The sequence below is a fragment of the Dreissena polymorpha genome, chromosome 3 (assembly GCF_020536995.1).
Source record: "Dreissena polymorpha isolate Duluth1 chromosome 3, UMN_Dpol_1.0, whole genome shotgun sequence".
Lineage (NCBI taxonomy): Eukaryota > Metazoa > Mollusca > Bivalvia > Myida > Dreissenidae > Dreissena > Dreissena polymorpha.
In genome coordinates, this window is record NC_068357.1 from 8,607,625 (window position 1) to 8,629,977 (window position 22,353).

General features: G+C 35.4%; 1 protein-coding gene across 3 annotated transcripts; it reads left to right on the forward strand.

Annotated features, from left to right (window-relative positions):
- Position 1: 1 nt before the first annotated feature.
- LOC127872872 (putative mediator of RNA polymerase II transcription subunit 26) lies at positions 2-21,665 on the forward strand. 3 transcript variants are annotated; one of them, XR_008045822.1, is made up of 9 exons: positions 2-146; positions 354-501; positions 1,235-1,858; positions 3,459-3,701; positions 4,525-4,720; positions 10,042-10,193; positions 13,116-13,177; positions 13,785-16,994; positions 17,152-21,665. XR_008045822.1 is itself a non-coding variant. In XM_052416335.1 (8 exons), the coding sequence occupies exons 2-8, from the start codon at positions 414-416 to the stop codon at positions 14,907-14,909; spliced, it is 2,490 nt and encodes an 829-aa protein (XP_052272295.1). In that variant the 5' UTR covers positions 2-146; positions 354-413; the 3' UTR covers positions 14,910-21,665. The 3 variants fall into 3 exon arrangements, 1 of the variants encoding a protein (XP_052272295.1); XR_008045823.1 differs by having other exon boundaries at positions 13,785-16,938; positions 17,096-21,665; XM_052416335.1 differs by having other exon boundaries at positions 13,785-21,665.
- The last annotated feature ends 688 nt before the right edge of the window (positions 21,666-22,353 follow it).

The following is a 22,353-nucleotide window of genomic DNA, read 5'->3' on the forward strand; positions in this document are numbered from 1 at the left end:
TGGTATTTACATTTTATCGCAAAAAATATTGACAAATATATTTAAGATATTATTATAAAAGTTCTCGACGCTGCAAAGGGCCGATAATAAATGCTGTATTTGAGCAATCAACATTCAATTTACCTAAAGATTCAATCTGCATTGAGGTTTATTTCTTTTTAGCTGTATGAAGTAAACCCTTTCTTTTGAGACTAAGTAAATTTTACGAATTAGTCATATCAGACGTTTCAATTGTTATTAGTCATGTTAATTTATAAATGGCTTATACTATTGCTTCATTTAAGTCAGTTAGTTGTTTTTTACTACTCAGTGACATTGTTTTTGTTGTTGTTAAATTACTACGTTTGTTTCAGCTATATGATGAATGATTAAAAAAACGAAATGTAGGTTAAAGACAGTCATATCTTTGGAAGATGTTATCAAAGAAAAAGGAATCAGCTGGACTAAATGAAGGAATAGCTGGTAAATATGTCAAGAGAGACACGCCTCCAATATTGCGAAGTAAGTGTCATGATTATAGATAATGCTTAAAAAAAGATACTTAATTATTTAGTGTTTCTTTTCATGTTTGGCATAATTCGCTTGAGTATGGGCCATGTTCTGTGAAAAGGGGGTTTAATGCATGTGCAGTCCACACAGACTAATCAGGGACAATACTTTCCACTTTTATGATTGATATTTTTCAAAGAAAGTCTCTTCTAAGTAAAAATGCAGTTTAGGCGGAAAAATTAAAAAGTGTCGTCCCTGATCAGCCTGTGCAGACTGCACAGGCTAATCTGGGACAACACTTCATGCATATGCATTAAACCCTCTTTTCACAGAGCACGGCCCATGTGTAATTATCAAGACGATATTGATATTAATTATTATAGCAACCTCAAAAGACATATATAATTTAACCAATTAACACGTTGAAAGACTTTGGGATGTATGGAGAATACAATAATGTGTACAACAGTGATGTTTTTTAACTATTTCACAAACAAAAGTACTACTACTGGATAAAAATTGTAGGAGTCCGAATGTCACATTAATGAGTTCAACAATTTACACTTACGCCAATAAGGATATGAGTTTTCTGTTACATGTAATAAGACTTGTTAGGGGAGAAAATTCAACTTCTTCTTGTAAATATTTTAATGACTAATGTAAGCAATTGTATTTTTTTTCTCCTTTTCTGTAATCAGATCTATTAAGCAATGTGTTAATATACTTGTAATCTTCTCCACTCCAGCCTACCATCAGCAAGTTCGACCCCCATCTGGCCAGCGTCGAACTGGTGTTAAAACTCCAGCGTCTTATATTCCTCAGCAGACAGTGGCCAGCACCAGTTTCCCTTTTGTCAGCAAGCAGCTGGGCACCAGACCTAAAAGCCACATAGGAATATCTAGTCATGAATCAGGTCAAAGCTTACCAGAGCGTCAGACGCAATCTCCCAAAGCCCAGTCGCCAATTCCACAACCGAAACTGTCTCATGCTGTTTCACAGCAACTACCAAGACAGCTTTTGTCTCCCGCCGTTCAGTCCTCTGTCTCAAATGCTGGTGCTGACATGAAAAGCCTTTCAAATGATATGCAAAGACTTAATGTGGAACAAGTATCCAATAATAATGATCAGGGTTGGCTGACGGTGCATAGTGGTGTTTCAGTGCCTCAAAATAATGGTTTTAGTAAACCGGGTGTTGTGAAGTCTGGTTCCTCCCCAGCCTTGATTCAGCATCTAAGTCCACAGGGAACAAGTGCTAATAATTTGGTTACAAATACCAGTAACCAGCATGAGTCAATTAATGATGGTTCCTATCATACACAATCACAGAATGCAAGTGAGATGCAACAAGGAACATATGGAAACCAGGAAGGTAAATTCTTTTGTCATAATCAAGTATTGTGAAACAACAGGGACTCAAATCTATAATATTGATAATTGTTATTAAGTGAAGATTGATGATGGGTAAATGACACGTATACTGTCAAACTTGTACTGCCTTACTGTATGAGGTCACTTCTACTTTGATGTGGAAGAGCATTTGAACGCAAACTGGGAGATCACAGTTGAGTTTTTTTAGCTTGGTCATACAAGATGTAGAAAGATAGAAATAGTTTGTGACTGTCTGTTAATACCAGTATATCCTGTTTAGAGAATTAACCTCTTTTCAACATTTAATTTTTTTGTTGTTTATTTTTATGCCCCCTGACGAAGAAAAGGGGGTTTATAGTTTTCGCATTGTCCGTCAGTCTGTCTGTCAGTCTGTCACACTTTTCGTGTCCGCTCTAATTCAAATAGTTTTCATCCGATCTTTACCAATTTTGGTCAGAAGTTGTATCTAGACAATATCTAGGTCAAGTTCGAATATGGGTCATGCGGGGTCAAAAATTAGGTCACAGGGTCACTTAGTGCATTTCAAGAATTAAGCATGGTGTCCGCTCTCTAGTTTATGTGGCTTTCTGATTTATTTTGATATTCTAAGACATTTTATGCCCCGAAAGAGGGCATATTGTTATCGGACTGTCCATCACACGTTGCATTTAGATTTCGAAAAATTCTCATAGTCATAACTTCAATGTCGCTTCAGATAGCAACTTCATATTTGGCATGCATGTGTATATGGACAAGGCCTTTCCATACGGCTAACGCACACAAATTTTGACCCCTGTGACCGTGACCTTGAACTTGGGGTCTGCGTTTAGGTTTCAAAATCTGCGTTAAGGTTTCGAAGACTCATTACTTCTACCAAGAGTTTATAGGGGGCATAAGTCATCCTATGGTGACAGCTCTTGTTTATTGAAGTTTTTCATTGAAATGTTACTGTTGTTCTGTGAGGGGAAAAAAGATTTGATTTAATAGAGGTTTTAGCTGTCTTTCCAGAAGGTTAATTATCATGCGTTTTATTAGTATGTCTCAATTTCTCAAAAGCAAAGGATGTTATCCAAAATAAGGAAACTTATCATATGTATATTATCTTGCCATCATCAGAACTTGGTTTATGTTCCTTTGACAAAACATTATATTATATACCTTTGGGGAACTACATGTAGCTCACTAGCTGACAATATTGTTTTCATAAATATTAAGAAGCCAACTACTATCCAAAAGAATTACACTGAAACAGTCAGTAAATTGGACAAAAAGTAACTGATAACTGTAAATATGACACAGAATATACTGCCTGCATTGAAGCTGTTTAAGTAATGCATTTGTCCAAAGTTTTTATCACTGAACAATTAAACACAGAATCATGATATCTCTCATTCATTATTTATGAGTAAGACATTTTGCTCACATAATCTCCCACATCAAAAATCACATCAATCAAAAAGCACTGCATATTTAAGAAGATGTCAGCGTGACATTTCTCTTAAGCAGTGTGGTTGCAAATATGATGATAATAAGATGCTATTTCAGTAAACTTAACCAGTTAAGTTGCCATGAATATGAACTGAATTTCTTTCCTTGTGCAGTAGAGCGTCCTGATGAGGGTGGTGGACAATTTGACAGTGTTGTGTACATGAGTGGGGAGGCCGGGCAGGTGTATGACGATTTCGAGATTCAGCAGTACCACCAGGACATACGCAACCACTATGCTTCACAGAACCAGGCCCAGCAGGGCTCCAGCATGGCTGGTGTTGGTGCAGGCTCCCAGGGTGGTCAGGAGGGCGGGACACCCAGTCAACACCTTACCCTGGCACATCAGACATCCTTGGGTATTGTGTTTTCAGGTCCTCTTTAAATACAAATGTACTGAGTGAATATTTATCAAACTTGTAAATTTTGACTGTGAGTAGTTTTGGCAAAATCGTGCTCTTGGGCTGTTAAGCCACTATACAATATATTGTCCCAAAATAATTTGTGTTCAACTCATCTAACTGCTCTCAGATTTCTCACAAAACTTTAATAGCTGAATGTGTATTAGATTGTTATAGAAGGAGATTTAACTGCAACCAGTTTTGTTTGTTCCTTTGTCTTTGTGGCTGTAGTAGAAGTTATGGTGGATTTGTCTGATTACAAATATATATTGTGGGTGCAACACATTTATAGTGTGTGTTATATTGTCTTAAACATTGCTGAAGTGGTTAATATATTATTATTTTGTAAGCATACAGGAAATGACAGTCAGCCCTGACCATAGAAATAACAATCAAAGGCCCAATCTCTGTATCAGTGATTTGTGTGCTGAAAATGACAACGCATATTGGGCTGTTTCCCATTGGCAAAAATATGGTAAATGATTTTCCCATATATCTGCCTAAAATTTCCCCAAAATGGCAGATACAAAGGAAAATTCACAAAACATTGTTATTTACTGGAGTAAGAATATTTTCAAAGTAGCACTTTAATATTATAAAATTGCAGTTGAACATTATCATTTTTTTATTATTATGAACAATTCGTATTATGCTATATTTTTTATGCTCATAATATGTCTTTTTCCTTTATCTGATTTATAAGGCTAATTTTCCCACATCAGCTGCCACAGGTTGTATAATAAAAAGCAAAAACATTTAATGTGCTTACCTCCTAACACAGGTAGTTCCGGGTATGCCAGTAACGAACACCTCCCGCTGCCCCAGGGCTGGTCAGTTGACTGGACGGTGCGAGGACGAAAGTACTACATTGACCACATAACACAGACCACCCATTGGAGCCACCCACTAGAGAAGGAGAGTTTGCCCACTGGCTGGCACCGCATTGAGTCCAAGGAACTGGGGGTCTACTATGTTAAGTAAGTTTTCCTTTGATTGCAAAAGTGAGTTCACTTATGATGTTTTTTTTCCCCCAAATATGGAATTATTGATATATTGGACGTCATCTTGCTTCACATTTTTATGGATATCTTGACTGAGTTCATAAATTGTTCCAATCTTTTGAAAAACATAGCTGCCAGGCCTCACCAGGCCTCAAAGCAGTTTTTCTTATATGGCTGATATGAAACATTGTGAACACTAAAAGGCACATTTTTGCCAATCATCATTGAACATATTAGATCACTATTTAATTTTATTCAGATGACATCAAAGCAGTGTTCTTAAATGGTTCCAGTCTACTGAAAAACATGCCCTTTTGCCCGAGCGGTTGGGCGGTTTTCCATATCCATGTATGTATGTAATGAAACATTTTGCCCAGTCATCATAATACTGGCCCAGTACATTTCGTGGGCTTAGCGCAAAACGGTTGTAACTCACATTTTTACCAAAAATCATATTTTTTCATTTTTCAAGTTTTTTTTTTACTTTACACATCCTAAATAGATATTAAGATTATATTCTGAAAATTTACCCATGAAAACATGTATTTGGCTTATGGTTGTATTTAATTTTGGATAATTTTTGTTATGCAAAACAGTTGTATCTCAAGTTACAACCTTTGAGCACAAAAAATTACAAAGTGTACAATGTTGGAAGGGAAGTAACTCATCTTTACATCTTTAGTTTATGACATCATAATTATGACATCACTGTTTGATTTGCTTGCCATATGGGCCTTGACATTCTAAAGGTTGTTTTAATTTTTTTTTAATTCTCAAGAACATACATAATTACCTTTACATCTTTCTTAAATCATTTAATATTTGTATTGTAATTATTATAATTCAACTTTGTTCAAGTCAAAACAAGTTTATCTTATCAGCTCATTTTAATTTAAAAATAATGAACTTTAATCCTCTTTCTGAATTCAAATACAAACTATTCAAATATAATTGTGATATAAGAAAAATGATAAGACAGAAACTAGAACAAAATGCGATTGATCTTTTTCCTACCTTTTGAGCATCATTATTATAATTGTCTCAGTCTGACATGCTACACACTGGTACCATTGTCTTAAGTCTAAATTGCTATGTACTGATATTATTGTCTCAGTCTGACATGCTATTTACTGGTACAATTGTCTTAGTAGTCTGACATTCTATATACTGGTACCATTGTCCCCATCTGACATGCTACGTACAGGTATAATTGTAACAGTCTGACATGCTATGTACTGGTACCATTGTCAAGGTCTGAGATGCTACACACTGCATGGTACCATTGTCACAGTCTCACATGCTACCTACTGGTACCATTGTCACAGTCTCACATGCTACATACTGGTATAATTGTCACAGTATGACAAGCTTCTTACTGGTACTATTGTCACAGTCTGACATGCTACGCACTGGTACCATTGTCACAGTCACAGATGCTACGTTCTGGTACCATTGTAACAGTCTCACATGCTACATACTGGTACTATTGTCACAGTCTAGCATGCCATGTACTGGTATAATTGTAACAGTCTGACAAGCTACGTCGTGATACCATTGTCACAGTCTCACATGCTAGCCACTGGTATAATTTTCACAGTCAGAAAGCTACGTAGTGGTACGATTGCCACAGTCGCACATGCTCCATACTGGTATAATTATAACAGTCTGACTTGCTACATACTGGTACCATTGTCACAGTCTGACATGCTACATACTGGTACCATTGTCACAGTCTGACATGCTACATACTGGTACCATTGTCACAGTTGCAGATGCTACAAACTGGTACCCTTGTAACAGTCTGACATGTTACATACTGGTTATATTGTCACAGTCAAGCATGCTAAAAGCCTATGTACTGGTATTATTGTAACAGTCTGACAAGCTACGTAGTGATTCCATTGTCACAGTCTCACATGCTTAAGCCACTGGTATAATTTTCACAGTCAGAAAGCTACGTAGTGGTACGATTGCCACAGCCGCACATGCTCCATACTGGTATAATTATAACAGTCTGACTTGCTACATACTGGTACAATGGTCACAGTCTGACATGCTACATACTGGCACCATTGTCACAGTCTCACATGCAACAAACGGATATAATTGTCACAGTATGACAAGCTACATACTGGTACCATTGTCAAAGTTTGACATGCTACGTACTGGTACTTTTGTCACAGTCGCAGATGCTATGTTCTGGTACCATTGTAACAGTCTCACATGCTACATACTGGTACTATTGTCACAGTTTAGCATGTCATATACTGGTATAATTGTAACAGTCTGACAAGCTACATAGTGGTACCATTGTCACAGTCTCACATGCTACATACTGGTAAAATTTTCACAGTCTGACAAGCCACGTAGTCCTGGGTACCATTGTCAAAGTCTGACATTCTAGATACGGGTACCATTGTCACAGTTGCATATGATTCATACTGGTACCATTGTAACAGTCTGACATGCTACATACTGATACCATTGTCACAGTCTAACATGCTATGTACTAGTATAATTGTAACAGTCTGACACGCTACGTAGTGTTACCATTTTCACAGTCTCAAATGCTACTCACTGGTATAATCTCACAGTCTGACAAGCTAAAGAGTGGTACCATTGTCACAGTCTCAAATACTACCCACTGGTATAATCTCAAAGTCTGACAAGCTACATAGTGGTACCATTGTCACAGTCTCAGATGCTACGTACTGGTACAATTGTCTCAGTCTCACATGCTACGTACTGGTTAAATTGTCACAGTCTTACATGCTACATATTGGTACCATTGTCACAGTCTAACATAATATATACTGGTACCATTTTCACAGTCTGACATGCTATGTACTGGTACTATTGTCACAGTCTGATATGCCACATACTGGTACCATTGTCACAGTCGCAGATGCTACGTAATGGTACCATTGTTACAGTCTGACGTGCTACATACTGGTTACATTTTCACAGTCTAGCATGCTATGTACTGGTATAATTGAAATAGTCTGACACGCTACATAGTGGTACCTTTGTTACAGTCTCACATGCAGCAATGATGCTACCTACTGTATAATTTTCACAGTCTGACAAGCTATATAGTGGTACGATTGTCACAGTCTCAGATGCTTCGTACCAGTACCATTGTTACAGTCTCAGATGCTATGTACTGGTACCATTGTCTTAATCTCACATGCTATGTACTGATATAATTGTCACAGTCTGCCATGCTTAATATTGGTACCATTGTCACAGTCTAACATAATACATACTGGTAATATTGTCACAGTCTGACATGCCACATAGTGGTATAATTGTAACAGTCTGACAAGTCATGTTGATGAATGATCTTACTTTTGCTGTTATACCCAGTTAAAGCATTATGGTATCAACTTTTTAGCTATTAATTCTTTTATGTTAAATAACTGCAGTCCAAATTGAACAAAGTAACACGGGAATTATTGTGATGCTAAAATATGTTTGAATACAAGTACATACTTAGAAGTCTCAATTCTATTTTCCAAATCTCAATTCTACCTTTTTGAAACAAAATTAACTTGTTCTAGAACTTTCTTTATTGTTCATTTTATTAATTTACCTATGTTCGACATAGTGTTAAATTCCTTTTTATTCATTAAAAAATCAAGTGAATGAACCGTGAACAAATAATTATATTTTTTTATAATTAATTATTGTATTATATATAAGCATTATAGAAAATGATGTACATTAACGGAAGGAAATAAGTGAATTAATAAGTTAAGTTGGCTTGAGTAAAAATCTTTAATACTGGAAATATTATTTTTCGCTTCTTTAATTGCATTTGTCGAGACTGCATTATAAAATCACAAACTTTTTTGGTAATGTATAATAAAGGATAAAATAAATGCCTCAAAGTTTGAATCTTAGCTGATCATGTAGAATAGTTTTAAATGATTAAAAAAATCGTTTATAGATCTCATTTAATTTAATTTATTAAAGTAAACAACAAATTATATTATAAAATAACGTATATCAATCAGTGATTTTTTTTGCTTTAATTTGTTACAGCCTGTGCCATTTAAATTGGGAAAATTAGCGCGATAAACCGTGAAATTGTGAAAAAATAGTGCGATAAACCATGAAATTGGGAAAAATTAAGCATTATAAATAGGATTATAAGTAACAGAAGTGATATTGTTTTTAAGTGCATGTTCAGGGAGTTTTCTAGAAAAAGATCTAAAAGTGGCAAGTTTGGGAAGGATTTATGGACAAAAATGACTAAATTCAAGTTATATATTTTGTAAGATGTTAAAAAAAAAAGTTGAGACCTAGATTTAAGAAATCATAATTAAGTTATATGAGACTCTTTCTAAAAAAAAAAAAAAAAAAAAAAAAAATTTTAAAATCTGCCCAAATTAAAAATGGAAAACAGTTGTAACTTGAGTTACTTCCCTATTGCATAAAAATATTAATTGAAATTTTCCAAAATTTCAGGTGGAAAATGGTTGTAACTTGAACATGTTCAAATATCTCTTTCCATAATTATTCTACAGATTGGAAATGAGTCTTTTAACACTGCTTGGAACTAACCAAATATAAGCTTTTTTAATAAAATCCAGCAAGAATTTTTTTTTTAAATTGAGCAGTTTTTTGTCTCCTGTAAAATTTCCCAAAAATGGAGTTACAACCGTTTTGCACTAAGCCCACGATTTGTTTTATTTATATTTCATCTGAGTTCAAAATGGTTTTTGTCTGTTGAAAAACACTTCTGTACGGAACTGTCATCAAAATACGCTGTTTGACCTAAAAAAGTTGAATTTTTAAATTATAACTTAAGACAAAGGTAATGATACCAGCCAGGCTATATCAAACTTAATATCTGGGCAAGCCCAGTTAGTGGGGACAGTGGTCTAGTGGTAAGATGCTGGTCTAGGGATCGGAAGGTCCCTGGTTCGAATCCCGCCCAGAGCATTGGATTTTTATGAGCAAAAAATTTATCCCACGCTAGCTCCTCCTCTCCCAGGTGTATGTATAAATGGGTACCTGTGAGGGAAATAAGTCAATGTGCCGTGGCTGCCTTGTACCCCATATGTAAACGGACGACTTAAATCATAGTGATCAGGGGGGTTGATGTCGAAGTTGGCTGAAGATGCATACATTATCGAAGCAGACTGCACACCGCACCTTTATCTTTTTAACCTTTAAGTTATATAAATGCCATGAAGTGCTTGCAGGCTTATGCCAACGTTAAACATACTGTTATTTAATTGGTCCCTTCACATTATATTGAACAATGTGCTGGTTCAATCATTCGTTTGCAGTCATTACACCAGGCAGGCACAGTACCAGCACCCATGTGCCAACCTGATGCAGTACCAGTTTGGTAACCATGGCAATCCTCTACCCATCACCGCTACCCAGCAGCCCCAGTCTCGTGGAAATCTAGTCCCAGCCAACCCCTACCTTAACACTGGTGAGTGCTGAACAACAGGCTGCTACAGCAGGCATAATATATTCTTGCTCATTTCACAAGTTGTACAATATACTGTTAATTGTTGATACAATAATATAATAACTAATGCTAACTTATTCTCAGTATTATAATAAAATATACACCGGCTGTAATGATACTAAATAATAGAATATTAGGAAACTTTTTAAGTAGGAACAATATTAAGATATTCATAAGTTTCCTTAAGTGTCTAGGTAATTCATACATATTCTTTTGTATATTGTACATTTAAAAACAAAAAGTACATTTATATTTATTAGCTCATCTATTTTTTGAAAAAAAAATATGAGCTATTGTCATCACCTTGGCGTTTGCGTCAGCGTCAGTGTTGGCGTTGGCGTCCGGTTAAGTTTTGCGTTTAGGTCCACTTTTCTCAGAAAGTATTCATGCTATTGCATTCAAACTTGATGCACTTACTTACTATCATGAGGGCACTGGGCTGGCAAAGTTAGATAACTCTGGCTTGCATTTTGACAGAATTATGTGCCCTTTTTATACTTAGAAAATTGAAAATTTTGGTTAAGTTTTGTGTTTAGGTCCATTTTATTCCTTAAGTATCAAAGCTATTGCTTTCATACTTGCAACACTTACTAACTATCATAAGGGAACTGTGCAGGCAAAGTTATGTAACTCTGACTGGCATTTTGACAGAATTATGTGCCCTTTTCATACTAAGAAAATTGAAAATTTTGGTTAAGTTTTGTGTTTAGGTCCATTTTATTCCTTAAGTATCAAAGCTATTGCTTTCATACTTGCAACACTTACTAACTATCATAAGGGGACTGTGCAGGCAAAGTTATGTAACTCTGACTGGCATTTTGACAGAATTATGTGCCCTTTTCATACTTAGAAAATTGAAAATTTGGTTAAGTTTTGTGTTTAGGTCCACTTTATTCCTACAGTATCAAAGCTATTGCTTTCATACTTTCAACACTTATTAACTATCATAAGGGGACTGTGCAGGCAAAGTTATGTAACTCTGACTGGCATTTGGACGGAATTATGGGCCCTTTATACTTAGAAAATTGGAAATTTGGTTAGGTTTTGTGTTTTGGTCCACTTTACCCCTAAAGTATCATAGATATTGCTTTCATACTTGGAACACTCGCAAACTATCATAAGGGTACAGTAAGAGGACAAGTTGCATAACTCTGGTTGTCATTTTTACGGAATTATGGCCCTTTTTTGACTTAGTAACTTTGAATATATGGTTAAATTTTGTGTTTCGATCCACTTTACTTCTAATGTATCAAGGCTATTGCTTTCAAACTTCAAAAACTTCATGCTATCATGAAGTTACTGTACCTGGCAAGTTGAATTTTACCTTGACCTTTGAATGACCTTGACTCTCATGGTCAAATTATAAAATTTTGCTAAAATTGCCATAACTTCCTTATTTATGATCATACCACAATAGACTCCACCCAAACCATCCCCGTGCCCCTCCCCCCCCCCCCAAATCCCCCTCCCCTTATTTTTTTTTTTTAAGATCATCTCACAAATGACCACCACACCCTCACACTATACCCCCCCCCACCCCACCCCGCCCCAATTTTTTTTTTGTATTTGTTTCCGCATTTTTGGAAGAAAATGTAATAAATGTCCACACACCCACACTATACACCCCTCTTCACTCCACCCCTCCCTCCTTTGTGATTGAAATTGAGAGTCCCTTCACCTTTAAAAAGAAAAATAGATGAGCGGTCTGCACCCGCAAGGCGGTGCTCTTGTTTTTAATTTAGATTTTCTAATTTTGTTATCATTTAACACATCAATTTTGTCATAATAGTTTACTTCCCAATAAAATGCCCATAAAATATTTACTTTGATTATCATTGTTTATTAAACTTATAAGGTTGTTTTCTCCCCAAAATATCTAACCAAAATTTCCCCCAAAAGAATGCAAAACTTTTCCAATAAGCTCAATAATAGGTTTCAGTGTATTATACAGCAGTATGATTTGGTAGCATAATATAAATTTAAAATAGCATGTGAAACATGCACCTATGCACTTTAACATGCAATTAAACATGCACAACAATTGAAATACTGCAAATGAATTATTTATAATTTCATATTAATAATGTTTCACTATTTCCAACTTCGTGGTTATTATGCTATTTTTCCCAATCCAAAAGGCACAGGCTGTGCAATTTAAAGCAACAAAATTCACTGCATAGGCAGACTAAGATTACAAATATGGGGCCAGGGGCTCACAGCAGATTAAATTCACAGCAGTTGTCAAAATGGCTTCTACAAGTCAATTTCAGACTGTATTCAACAGCTCATGTTGTCAATAAAGGTTATATTATGTGACCCACTTATAAATCAGTCATCTATAAGTGACGTTTTACGGGTAATGAAGTTGGGGAGATGTAGTGTATATAATTATTTTTTCTGTCATTTTGAAAGGGTTTTATGAGACCAGGTTTAATCTAATGTCTAAGATAATTGACATGTTATTTTCAATTCAGCGTCTTGCAATTCAGACAACAGAGGTGACCTGACTTGCATTAACTTCATTTGACTGATCATTTAATTACTATATCCAAATATTAAAGTCATGATTATCTGATCAGAATGTAGTTATTAAAGTAATAAACAATACAATTTGTTGGGAATAAATATGGGCCGTGCTCTGTGAAAAGGGGGTAATGAAGGTGCATTAAATGTTCTCCCAGATTAGCCTGTTCAGTCCGCACATGCTAATCAGGGACGATACTTCACGCTTTTATGATATTTTTCATTTTTAGAAAGTCTCTTCATAGCAAAAATCAAGTTTTGACGGAAAGTGTCATGCCTGATTAGCCTGTGTGGACAGGCAAATATTTGTTTCTTGCCCAACATACTCATATGTGACAAAAATTGTTCTTTTTGTTTCAGAGATCCCTGAATGGCTGCGTGTGTATGTGAAGGCTCCCCCTGAACATGACCACAAACTCAAGGTATCTTGCAGTGCTGTGGTCTACCAGAAAAAGTGTTAATAGTTTGTCAACGTTTTCAAATAATCTAAGAATGGCCAATTTGTTTGACCTCAAAAAAAGTATTGTCAAATTTGAGATTAACACCTAAAAAACTGACATATTCAAAAAAGTTTACACCAACATAACCTAAAATGAAATAGTGCCTTTGTTTTGTCATACCTTTCTTAGTAAAAAAAAGGTTTATACTTGTATTAAACACTGCATTTATGAGGCTAGATTGAACTTTACCGGTACGCAGTTGTTTACCACTATCAACAAAGCAGGGATTTGGGGGAGGTAGCCCCCGATACTTAGGAAATATATAGGATAAAAAGGATTACATGTATAAGGTGTTGCGTTAGTTGTTATGTGTTAGGTGTTAAGGGTTAGGGTTAGGGTACGCTGTTTGATGTTAAGTGTTGCATACCAGTAAAGTTCTATCGTCCCCATTTATGATTCTGTTCAAATTTGTGTTTTTTTTACAAATTCTGTTGCAAATTCTGTCTTAACACTAAATGCCAGTTTTTGTTCCACAGATTATCAATATTTATATTCTTATCTGTATGACAATCTTTTGCTCTATTTTCAGTGGGATCTATTCCAGCTGAATCAAATGGAGACGTTTTATGCCATGTTGAATCGGCTTTACAAGCAAGAACTTGAAAAAATTGTCATGAGCTATGAGGGGTATCGGGCTGCCTTGAATCAAGAAAAAGCACGCCGCCAGCAAGAAATGCGCATGGAGCAAAACAAGGTTGCTAAATCTGAAGGCGATGATTCAAGGAAAACGCCAGATACAGTTGCATTGCAGACGAAAGTTTTAAGGTCAAATTCTGGTGCAGCCAAAGGTCAGGCAGGTCAGTCCCAAGGCAAAGGTCAAGGTGACAATGACTCTGGTTTGTTTGACTCTGACCAAGGGACTATGTATGAGAATGATACGATTCTGAAGCAACATTTAAAGCAACAAGAAATGCAGCAAAAACTGAAACTGTTTCAAGAGCAGCAAATGATGCTGCATCAACAGCAGTTGCTGCAAAAACAGCAGCAGCAACAACAGCAGCAGCAGCAACAACAACAACAGCAGCTACAGGCTTCAGCATCTAGCCAAATGTCAAGTTCAGATCAGTTGCATTATTTGCTGATGAAGCGGCAACAAGAGCAGTATCGACAGCAGCAAGCTGCTTTTCAGCAACAGCAGCTCCTGAAGCAACAACAGTACCAACAGATGCTGTGGTATCAGCAGCAACAGCAGCAGCCCCAGTCACTAAGTCACACACAGTACATGGTGCCTCACCAGGGTGCCCTGATGTCTCACATGCAGCAACATGGGGCTCAGTCTCAGCAAATGGCTTCCCACCTTGCTAATACTCAGTCGGTCTCCCAGCAACAGCCCATGTTTAGTTCTATGCAATACGGTATGCCCCACCTCTCACAGCTTCAAGGTCAAGGCCACATGTCCCAGATACAGGGTCAAGGTCACATGCCCCAGCTGCAAGGTCAGTCTATGAATCTGCAGTACCAAGGTCAGCAACACTTTCAAGGTCAGCAGCAGTTAGTCAGTCAAGGTCATCTGTCTCATGCCCAAGGTCAAGGTCATTTGTTGCCAGGGCAACCTCAGCTGGTCACATCCCAACAGGTCCAGCATAATCCTCAGCAACAGCTGACGGCTGAACAACAAAGGCTTATTGCACAAAATATAGAGACAAACGTTTAGGAAGTTTGGAATAAGAAGTGATATATTTATTGATTCTACAATATTATGTGGCATGTAATTGTTCTAGCTTGCTTACATTTGTGTTGTTGGTTTGTTATTTGTGTCATATTGAAAGCCGTGCAGTATTGAAAATTGTTGATTTTTCTGGACACAAATATTTTACACAAAAGATGAATACAAATTGTTTCTTTTTTTGATCTTCAAAGAGAACTTTGCACAGATTGGTGAATTGACCATTTCTACCTTTTTATGTCCCCCACTATAGTAGTGGGGGACATATTGTTTTTGCCCTGTCTGTCTGTCTGTTGGTCTGTTTGCGCCAACTTTAACATTTTGCAATAACTTTTGCTATATTGAAGATAGCAACTTCATATTTGGCATGCATGTGTATCTCATGAAGCTGCACATTTTGAGTGGTGAAAGGTCAAGGTCAAGGTCATCCTTCAAGGTCAGAGGTCAAATATATATGGCCAAAATCGCTCATTTTATGAATGCTTTTGCAATATTGAAGATAGCAACTTGATATTTGGCGTGCATGTGTATCTCATGGAGCTGCACATTTTGAGTGGTGAAAGGTCAAGGTCATCCTTTAAGGTCAGAGGTCAAATATATGTGGCCCATATTGCTTATTTTATAAATACTTTTGCAATATTGAAGATAGCAACTTGATAAATGGCATGCATGTGCATCTCATGGAGCTGCACATTTTGAGTGGTGAAAGGTCAAGGTCATCCTTCAAGGTCAGAGGTCAAATATATGTGGCCCAAATCGCTTATTTTATGAATACTTTTGCAATATTGAAGATAGCAACTTGATATTTGGCATGCATGTGTATCTCATGGAGCTGCACATTTTGAGTGGTGAAAGGTCAAGGTCATCCTTCACAAGGTCAAGGTCATCCTTCAAAGTCAAACGTCATATAGGGGGACATTGTGTTTCACAAACGCATCTTGTTGTAATTGGCTCAGGTTTATAGTCCTATAAGGAAATTTAATGCATGTGTATTTAATAATAAAGATAAGTTATTGCAAATAAATAATATTATAGATTTTTAAAGCTTATTTAACATCTTAAGGGAAATCATGTTGAATTTATATATATATGTTTTTTTATACATTATACACACACGGTTATGTTCATAAATGGGAGTACCAAAACCAACTGCGTAAGTGTACTTAGAAAATAAATGGCACTTGATATAAGTTAAGATGTATTAAATTTAAAAAAAGTGAAAATGTTGTATCAATCTACAAAGCAGAATAACTAACAAATGATACATGTTGTAGACAGAGCTTTGGCCAACTTTTCGTATTCCTTATTCTGATTTTCAAAAGCCATGGTGATAACAAATACTTATACATTTTGCAGTCAAATATTAATATGGAAAGAACTAAACAAAGAGAACCAATTGTATAATACTCTTCGTGCCTAATATACTTATTGTAACCTACGTACGTTTGTTACATGCTAATATATATGTCCTAATTGTTAAAAGAAATTACCTAATTTAGGCTCTTTCTGTTGACAAAATCTCTTTAAAGTAAGATGAGTTGCGATTTGAAGTAGTCAATATTTTTGTGACACAGCATGAAAAAAACTTGCCATGCTATATAATATACCAAAATCAGATTTGGTTTACAGTTTTTAGCTCATCTGTCACAAAGTGACATGTTGAGCTTATTTGACCGTGTGATGTCCGGCGTGTGTGCATGCGTGTGTGCGTGCGTCTGTCAACAATATGTTAGTGTAGCCAGTAGAGGTCACAGTTTTCATCCAATCTCTATGAAATTTGGTCAGAATGCTCATCTTGATGAAATCTGGGTTGGGATTGTATTTGGGTCATCTGGGGTCAAAAACTAGGTCACTGGGTCAAAAACTAGATCACATAATAGGTCAAATAATAGAAAAACCTTGTGTAGACAATAGAGGTCGAGGTTTTCATTCAATCTTTATGAAATTAAGTCAGAATGTTTATCTTGATGAAATCTGGGTTGGGATTGTATTTGGGTCATCTGGGGTAAAAAACTACGTCGTAAGGTCAAAAACTAGGTCAAATAATAGAAAAACCTTGTGTAGACAGTAGAGGTCACAGTTTTCATCCAATCTTTATGAAATTTGGTCAGAATGTTTATCTTGATGAAATCTGGGTTGGGATTGTATTTGGGTCATCTGGAGTGAAAAACTAGGTCACTAGGTCAAAAACTAGGTCAAATAATAGAAAAACCTTGTGTAGACAGCAGAGGTCACAGTTTTCATCCAATCTTTATGAAATTTGGTCAGAATGTTTATTTTCATAAAATCTGCGTTGGGATTGTATTTGGATGATCTGGGGTCAAAAACTAGGTCACTAGGTAAAAAACTAGGTCACTAGGTAAAAAACTAGGTCACTAGGTCAAATAATAGAAAAACCTTGTCACAGTTTTCATCCAATCTTTATGGAATTTGGTCAGAATGTTTATCTTGATGAAATCTGGGTTGGGTTTGTATTTGGGTCATCTGGGGTCAAAAACTAGGTCACTAGGGAATATAATAGAAAAACCTTGTGTAGACAATAGAGGTCACAGTTTTCATCCAATTTTTATAAAATTTGATCAGAATGTTTATCTTGATAAAATATGGGTTGGGATTGTATTTGGGTCACCTGGGGTCAAAAACTAGGTCACTAGGTAAAATAATAGAAAAACCTTGTGTAGACAATAGAGGTCACAGTTTTCATCTAATCTTTATGAAAGTTGGTCAGAATGTTTATCTTGATGAAATCTGGGTTGGGATTGTATTTGGTAAGTCAGGTGAGCGATTCAGGGCCATCATGGCCCTCTTGTTGTTGTTGTATTTTGTATGAGATCTCATATTATGTTGGCATTTGTATATATCTGCAATTTGTGTTTTAACAAAGACAGTTTACTGTGGTTGTTTTTATGTCCCCGAAGGTGGGCATATAGTGGTCGCACTGTCCGTCCCTCCGTCTTTCTGTCCGTCACATTTTGCGTTTTGGTTTCAAAAAATGCTCATAACTTCTATGGTGCTTCAGATGTAACCTTCATATTTGGTATGCATGTGTATATGGACAAGGCCTTTTCATACGCACACACATTTTGGCCCCTTTGACCTTGACCTTGAACTTAGGGACTGCGTTTAGGTTTTGAAATCTGCGTTTAGGTTTAAAATAATAACCTCTCATACCTCCTTTGTCGCTTCATATGTAACATTCATATTTAGTATGTATGTGTATATAGACAAGGCCTTTCCATACACACTGTGTTTAGGTTTCGAAAAATGTGTTTAGGTTTCGAAAAATGCTCATAACTTTTATCAAAGCGTTTATCGGGGGCATATGTCATCCAATGGAGACAGCTCTTGTTTTAACATTTTTGTTGTTGTAAAACCTGCAAAACATTCAAGCAGAAACAGAACAAAATATCAGATGTTTCACTACCAATGTATAATACTAGTAAAAGAAGTAAATCTGATGTGCATTAATAAAATAAAATTGTTTATGGTTTATTTGCAACGGAAGCTAACGAAAATTATATCTTGATTAAATTACTTATGTCATAGTGCTGTTAAGTTTATAAGAGCGTAGCAAAGGCATCATTTGTTGTTATACAATCTAATTAATTAATGATAGTTAGTGGGAAAGATAAGAATTTGTTAATGATACTCTTTTGTTTAGAAACCATGTTTGTTATGAATGTGTATGCATAATAGCACAAAATGCAATATCATAGGAGGAAGACTGTGATGATATTAACATTTGTGCTGGGGTATGTGTTATAGGAACTGTCTAAATGTTTATGGCATTTTTTGCACAATTAGTGTAAAGTTTTTAGCTTCAGTAGTTGTCCATTAAGTTTATGCAGACAATACCTAGACAATACCTGTAGAGGCGTTTGTTTAATTCAATAAAACTTAAATGAAGTGTAAGTAGGCATGACAACAATGTTCATTGTTGCATTCCTATGTAAATACAGGTATTTCCTTAACTTATGAAATCTGGTCTCAGTTGCATGGCCTCGGATTTTGGATGTTTTTTTTTCAATAAGTCATACTATTTAGTAGATTTGACAGTTTTACATGACAGGCACATTACAATTTGTAAAGCAGCAGTTTGCTAATGGCAGCCAAGAGATAGCTTATGATAATCAAGAAGCATTAAATACGGCTGATTATACATTTTGGCTATTTCTGTTCAATGGGTAATATAAATTAAAACAGTATCATATTAATATGCATTCAAATTTTCGTTCATCAAGCATCTGATTCCCATAGATTTTAGATTTTCCTCTTGCTTTTTAATAACTGCAGTTACATTGATGTTAAGATTCTGCCATGACAATATTTAGCTCTCCAATAACAACATCAGATATGGGTGTTTTAAGGACAAATTGGCCTCATTAATTGATGGCTAGCCTTGTCATGTTCTCGTGTTCCTATGTATTTACCTATTTGCCCTTGTGAGATGTGTTCAGATGTTATGAAGTGTTGTTGTACCCTACCGGTCTCACGGGAGGGGACTTATGGTTAGCACTCTGTCCGTCCGTCAGTCCATCAGTCAATCACATTTTTCTGGATCCTGTGATAACTTTAAAAGTTCTTAATATTTCTTTATGAAATTTAAACATGGATAGATGGCAATAAGGACATTATGAATGTCATTTTATTTTGTTCCCATGTCAAAAATTCTGGTTGCTATGGCAACCAAAAAAAATATTCCGACAATGGTGGAATTTCTTACAATGTTGGAGCCGGTAGGGGACCATATTGCTTGACAATAGCCTTGTTTTTCATGTAACTGTTTGATTTCTTAGTGTAGAATGAGGTGGTTTTTTTAAATAGCTTTATTTCCCTGTCAGTTAAATGTTGTTTGAAATCACAAATGTGCTTTGTTTCATTATCTGTTGAAATTGTTCTGCCAATTACAAGATATATATTGATATATATTGATAATCATAAGATCAATTAAATATATTGTTGTGTTTGCTTTTTTAAAATGTTCAATCCTTTGCTTTCATGACCTTTTTTAATAGAGTTTGTGTATTACAAGAGGACTTTGTCTCCAAAGAACATAGAGCAGTTGACCACTTTATATTTACTTGTGTTTAGTAATTGGTGTTTAACCTACTACTCTCTGTATACACAAACACACTGTCAAATTCTTGAGTATTGGTCCGTTTAATACATTCAGAAAACTCTTTAAGTTTGAATCATTAGCAAAAGATCATGTAGACAGATTTTTCTCAGAGTTTTGTGTTCCTTGGGCCCGTATTCACTAGCCCATTCAGTGGAATAATGAATTTATTATTGCCATGATAAACTATTTTTGTTAACAGCCTAGAAGATTTGTGAAAAATTGTAAGTACCGGTAATTTTCACTTGATTCCAAGTTGCTTTCAAATTAGTGTTCTTGTTGGTTCACAGGCTTTCAAGCTAGGTTAGAGGCATAGGTTGAATACACAACTTTAGGCATGTGAGTTTGGTTTGTTGTCGTCGTGCTGGGTTTTCTTTTGAATTCTAGCTCACACTTATAAAGAAGACGATTCAAAATTGTCTGTTTTAGTCAAAATAAAACCAATACATTTTATGTTCAATTCAAAATTAACCCATTTATGCCTAGTGTCTAGAAAAAAGTACTTGGCAAACAGCGTAGACCCAGATGAGACGCTGCATGATGCAGAGTCTCATCTGGGTCTGCTCTTTTTGCTTAAATGAATTTCTGTTAGAAATATTCTTAATATAGAAATAAATATACAAGACATCCCTAATGTTTTAATAAATTGATCCAATTTAGAAGGATGGAAGAGTCCACTAGGCATGAATGGGTTAAACCTATATTTTTGTGATTCTGTTAAGCTAGTTATGTTCAGGTGCAGGGACACTCTGAGTCATTAAATTTGCAGCCTTAGGTGCAAACAGAACTCATAAACTTCAATATACATATACTTAATTCCAAGTGTATTCTTTATTCTAAAAGTATAAGAATGTGTTGTGAATACGGACTCTAATTGTACATGTGCCATTCACAAGTATCTCATGTTGTACTAATATTGCTGTATTTTTTACCAGCATTGCATTGTATCAACTGGTTTAAGTAGTGGGATTTAATTTATGTTTACTTTCTTTTCAGTTAACATAATACTGTATGATGAGTATTTATGATTTGTTATTTATTTCAAAACACATGGAAAAATATTAGATCATTTTAGTTCAGGTCTAGTGTTTAAATTACTTATTGAGTTTTTTTTGCTTTTATGGAAATAAAAGTGAATTTTTAAAAGGGCTGGATATTCTAACTATGTAGACTTACATGTTGCACATTCCCTTTACCACTAAGGTTCTTATTTTGATGTATTTGAAGTTACTTAGAAAGTTCAATTTAATTAAAGACTTCTTAATATATTCAAGTTTTAAAGGCACCATTTTCAACCCTTAGATACTGATGAGCAGCAAACAGCATAAAACCTGAACAGACTGCAAATTACTTGCAGGCTGTTCTTGTTGTAAGCTGGTTGCAAAAGCCTTTTTCGCTTTGCATCTGATGGGAAAGGGTTAAATGCTTTTTGTAGAATTATGCTGAGCTTTGTATACTCTTTGTTGCTGAAACAAATGCAGAATAAATTATGCAACTGGAAGTACAAGAACAGTTTGGACAGGCTAGTCTAAAAGACGTAAAGAAAGTACGTAGCAAATTTAAACATTTTTTCGAATGGAATATACTACACATCGATGTTTATATATTTTTAGGAATCTTGCTTTTAGCGAAAGTTGATTTTTAAAATATTTTGTATGTAAGATTCATGCAGATAATCAGGTACTGTATTTATTCTTTCTTCAACAATCAGGATATAACTTTGAGAAGACTAGATGAAGATCTAAAATTAAATCTTTATTGAAACATACAACATCTTTCACATTGTTTTGTGCTCAGAAGTCATTTCTTCCTCACTTAAGTGCTTTTTCTCTACCACATCATTATTTTGATATGTAATGTATGGACAGCATTCATAGTACAAGATAATGGTTAGCAAAGAATCAGGTGACCTAAGACAAGGCACAAACATTCACTTCTTTTTAAGTTTTTCAAGATTAAATTTGACATTCATGGTGTAGATTAATAAAGCATGTCAAGTTCTATTTTTCTATAGCATCATCAATATCTGTGGCTGATTTTTCGAAGTTTTGCACAAGCTGGTCTTTTGCTGTTTCCATGACAATATTCAAGTGCGTGTACAGAGAGTTGTTCTATAACAAAATATAATTGGTCATGGTCTGCAAATAAAATTACTCAAGTTGTTAACGAGAGTTTCTTTTATTCAGGAGTGTGACTTCTCCTCCAGTCTGCCTTGATTCTCCTTTTTCATGGTAACAATGAATTTATTCACTTTTACACTATATTTAAAAGTGAAGTTTTTTTTAACCTTTTAATCATATGATATTTTGTTTAGCA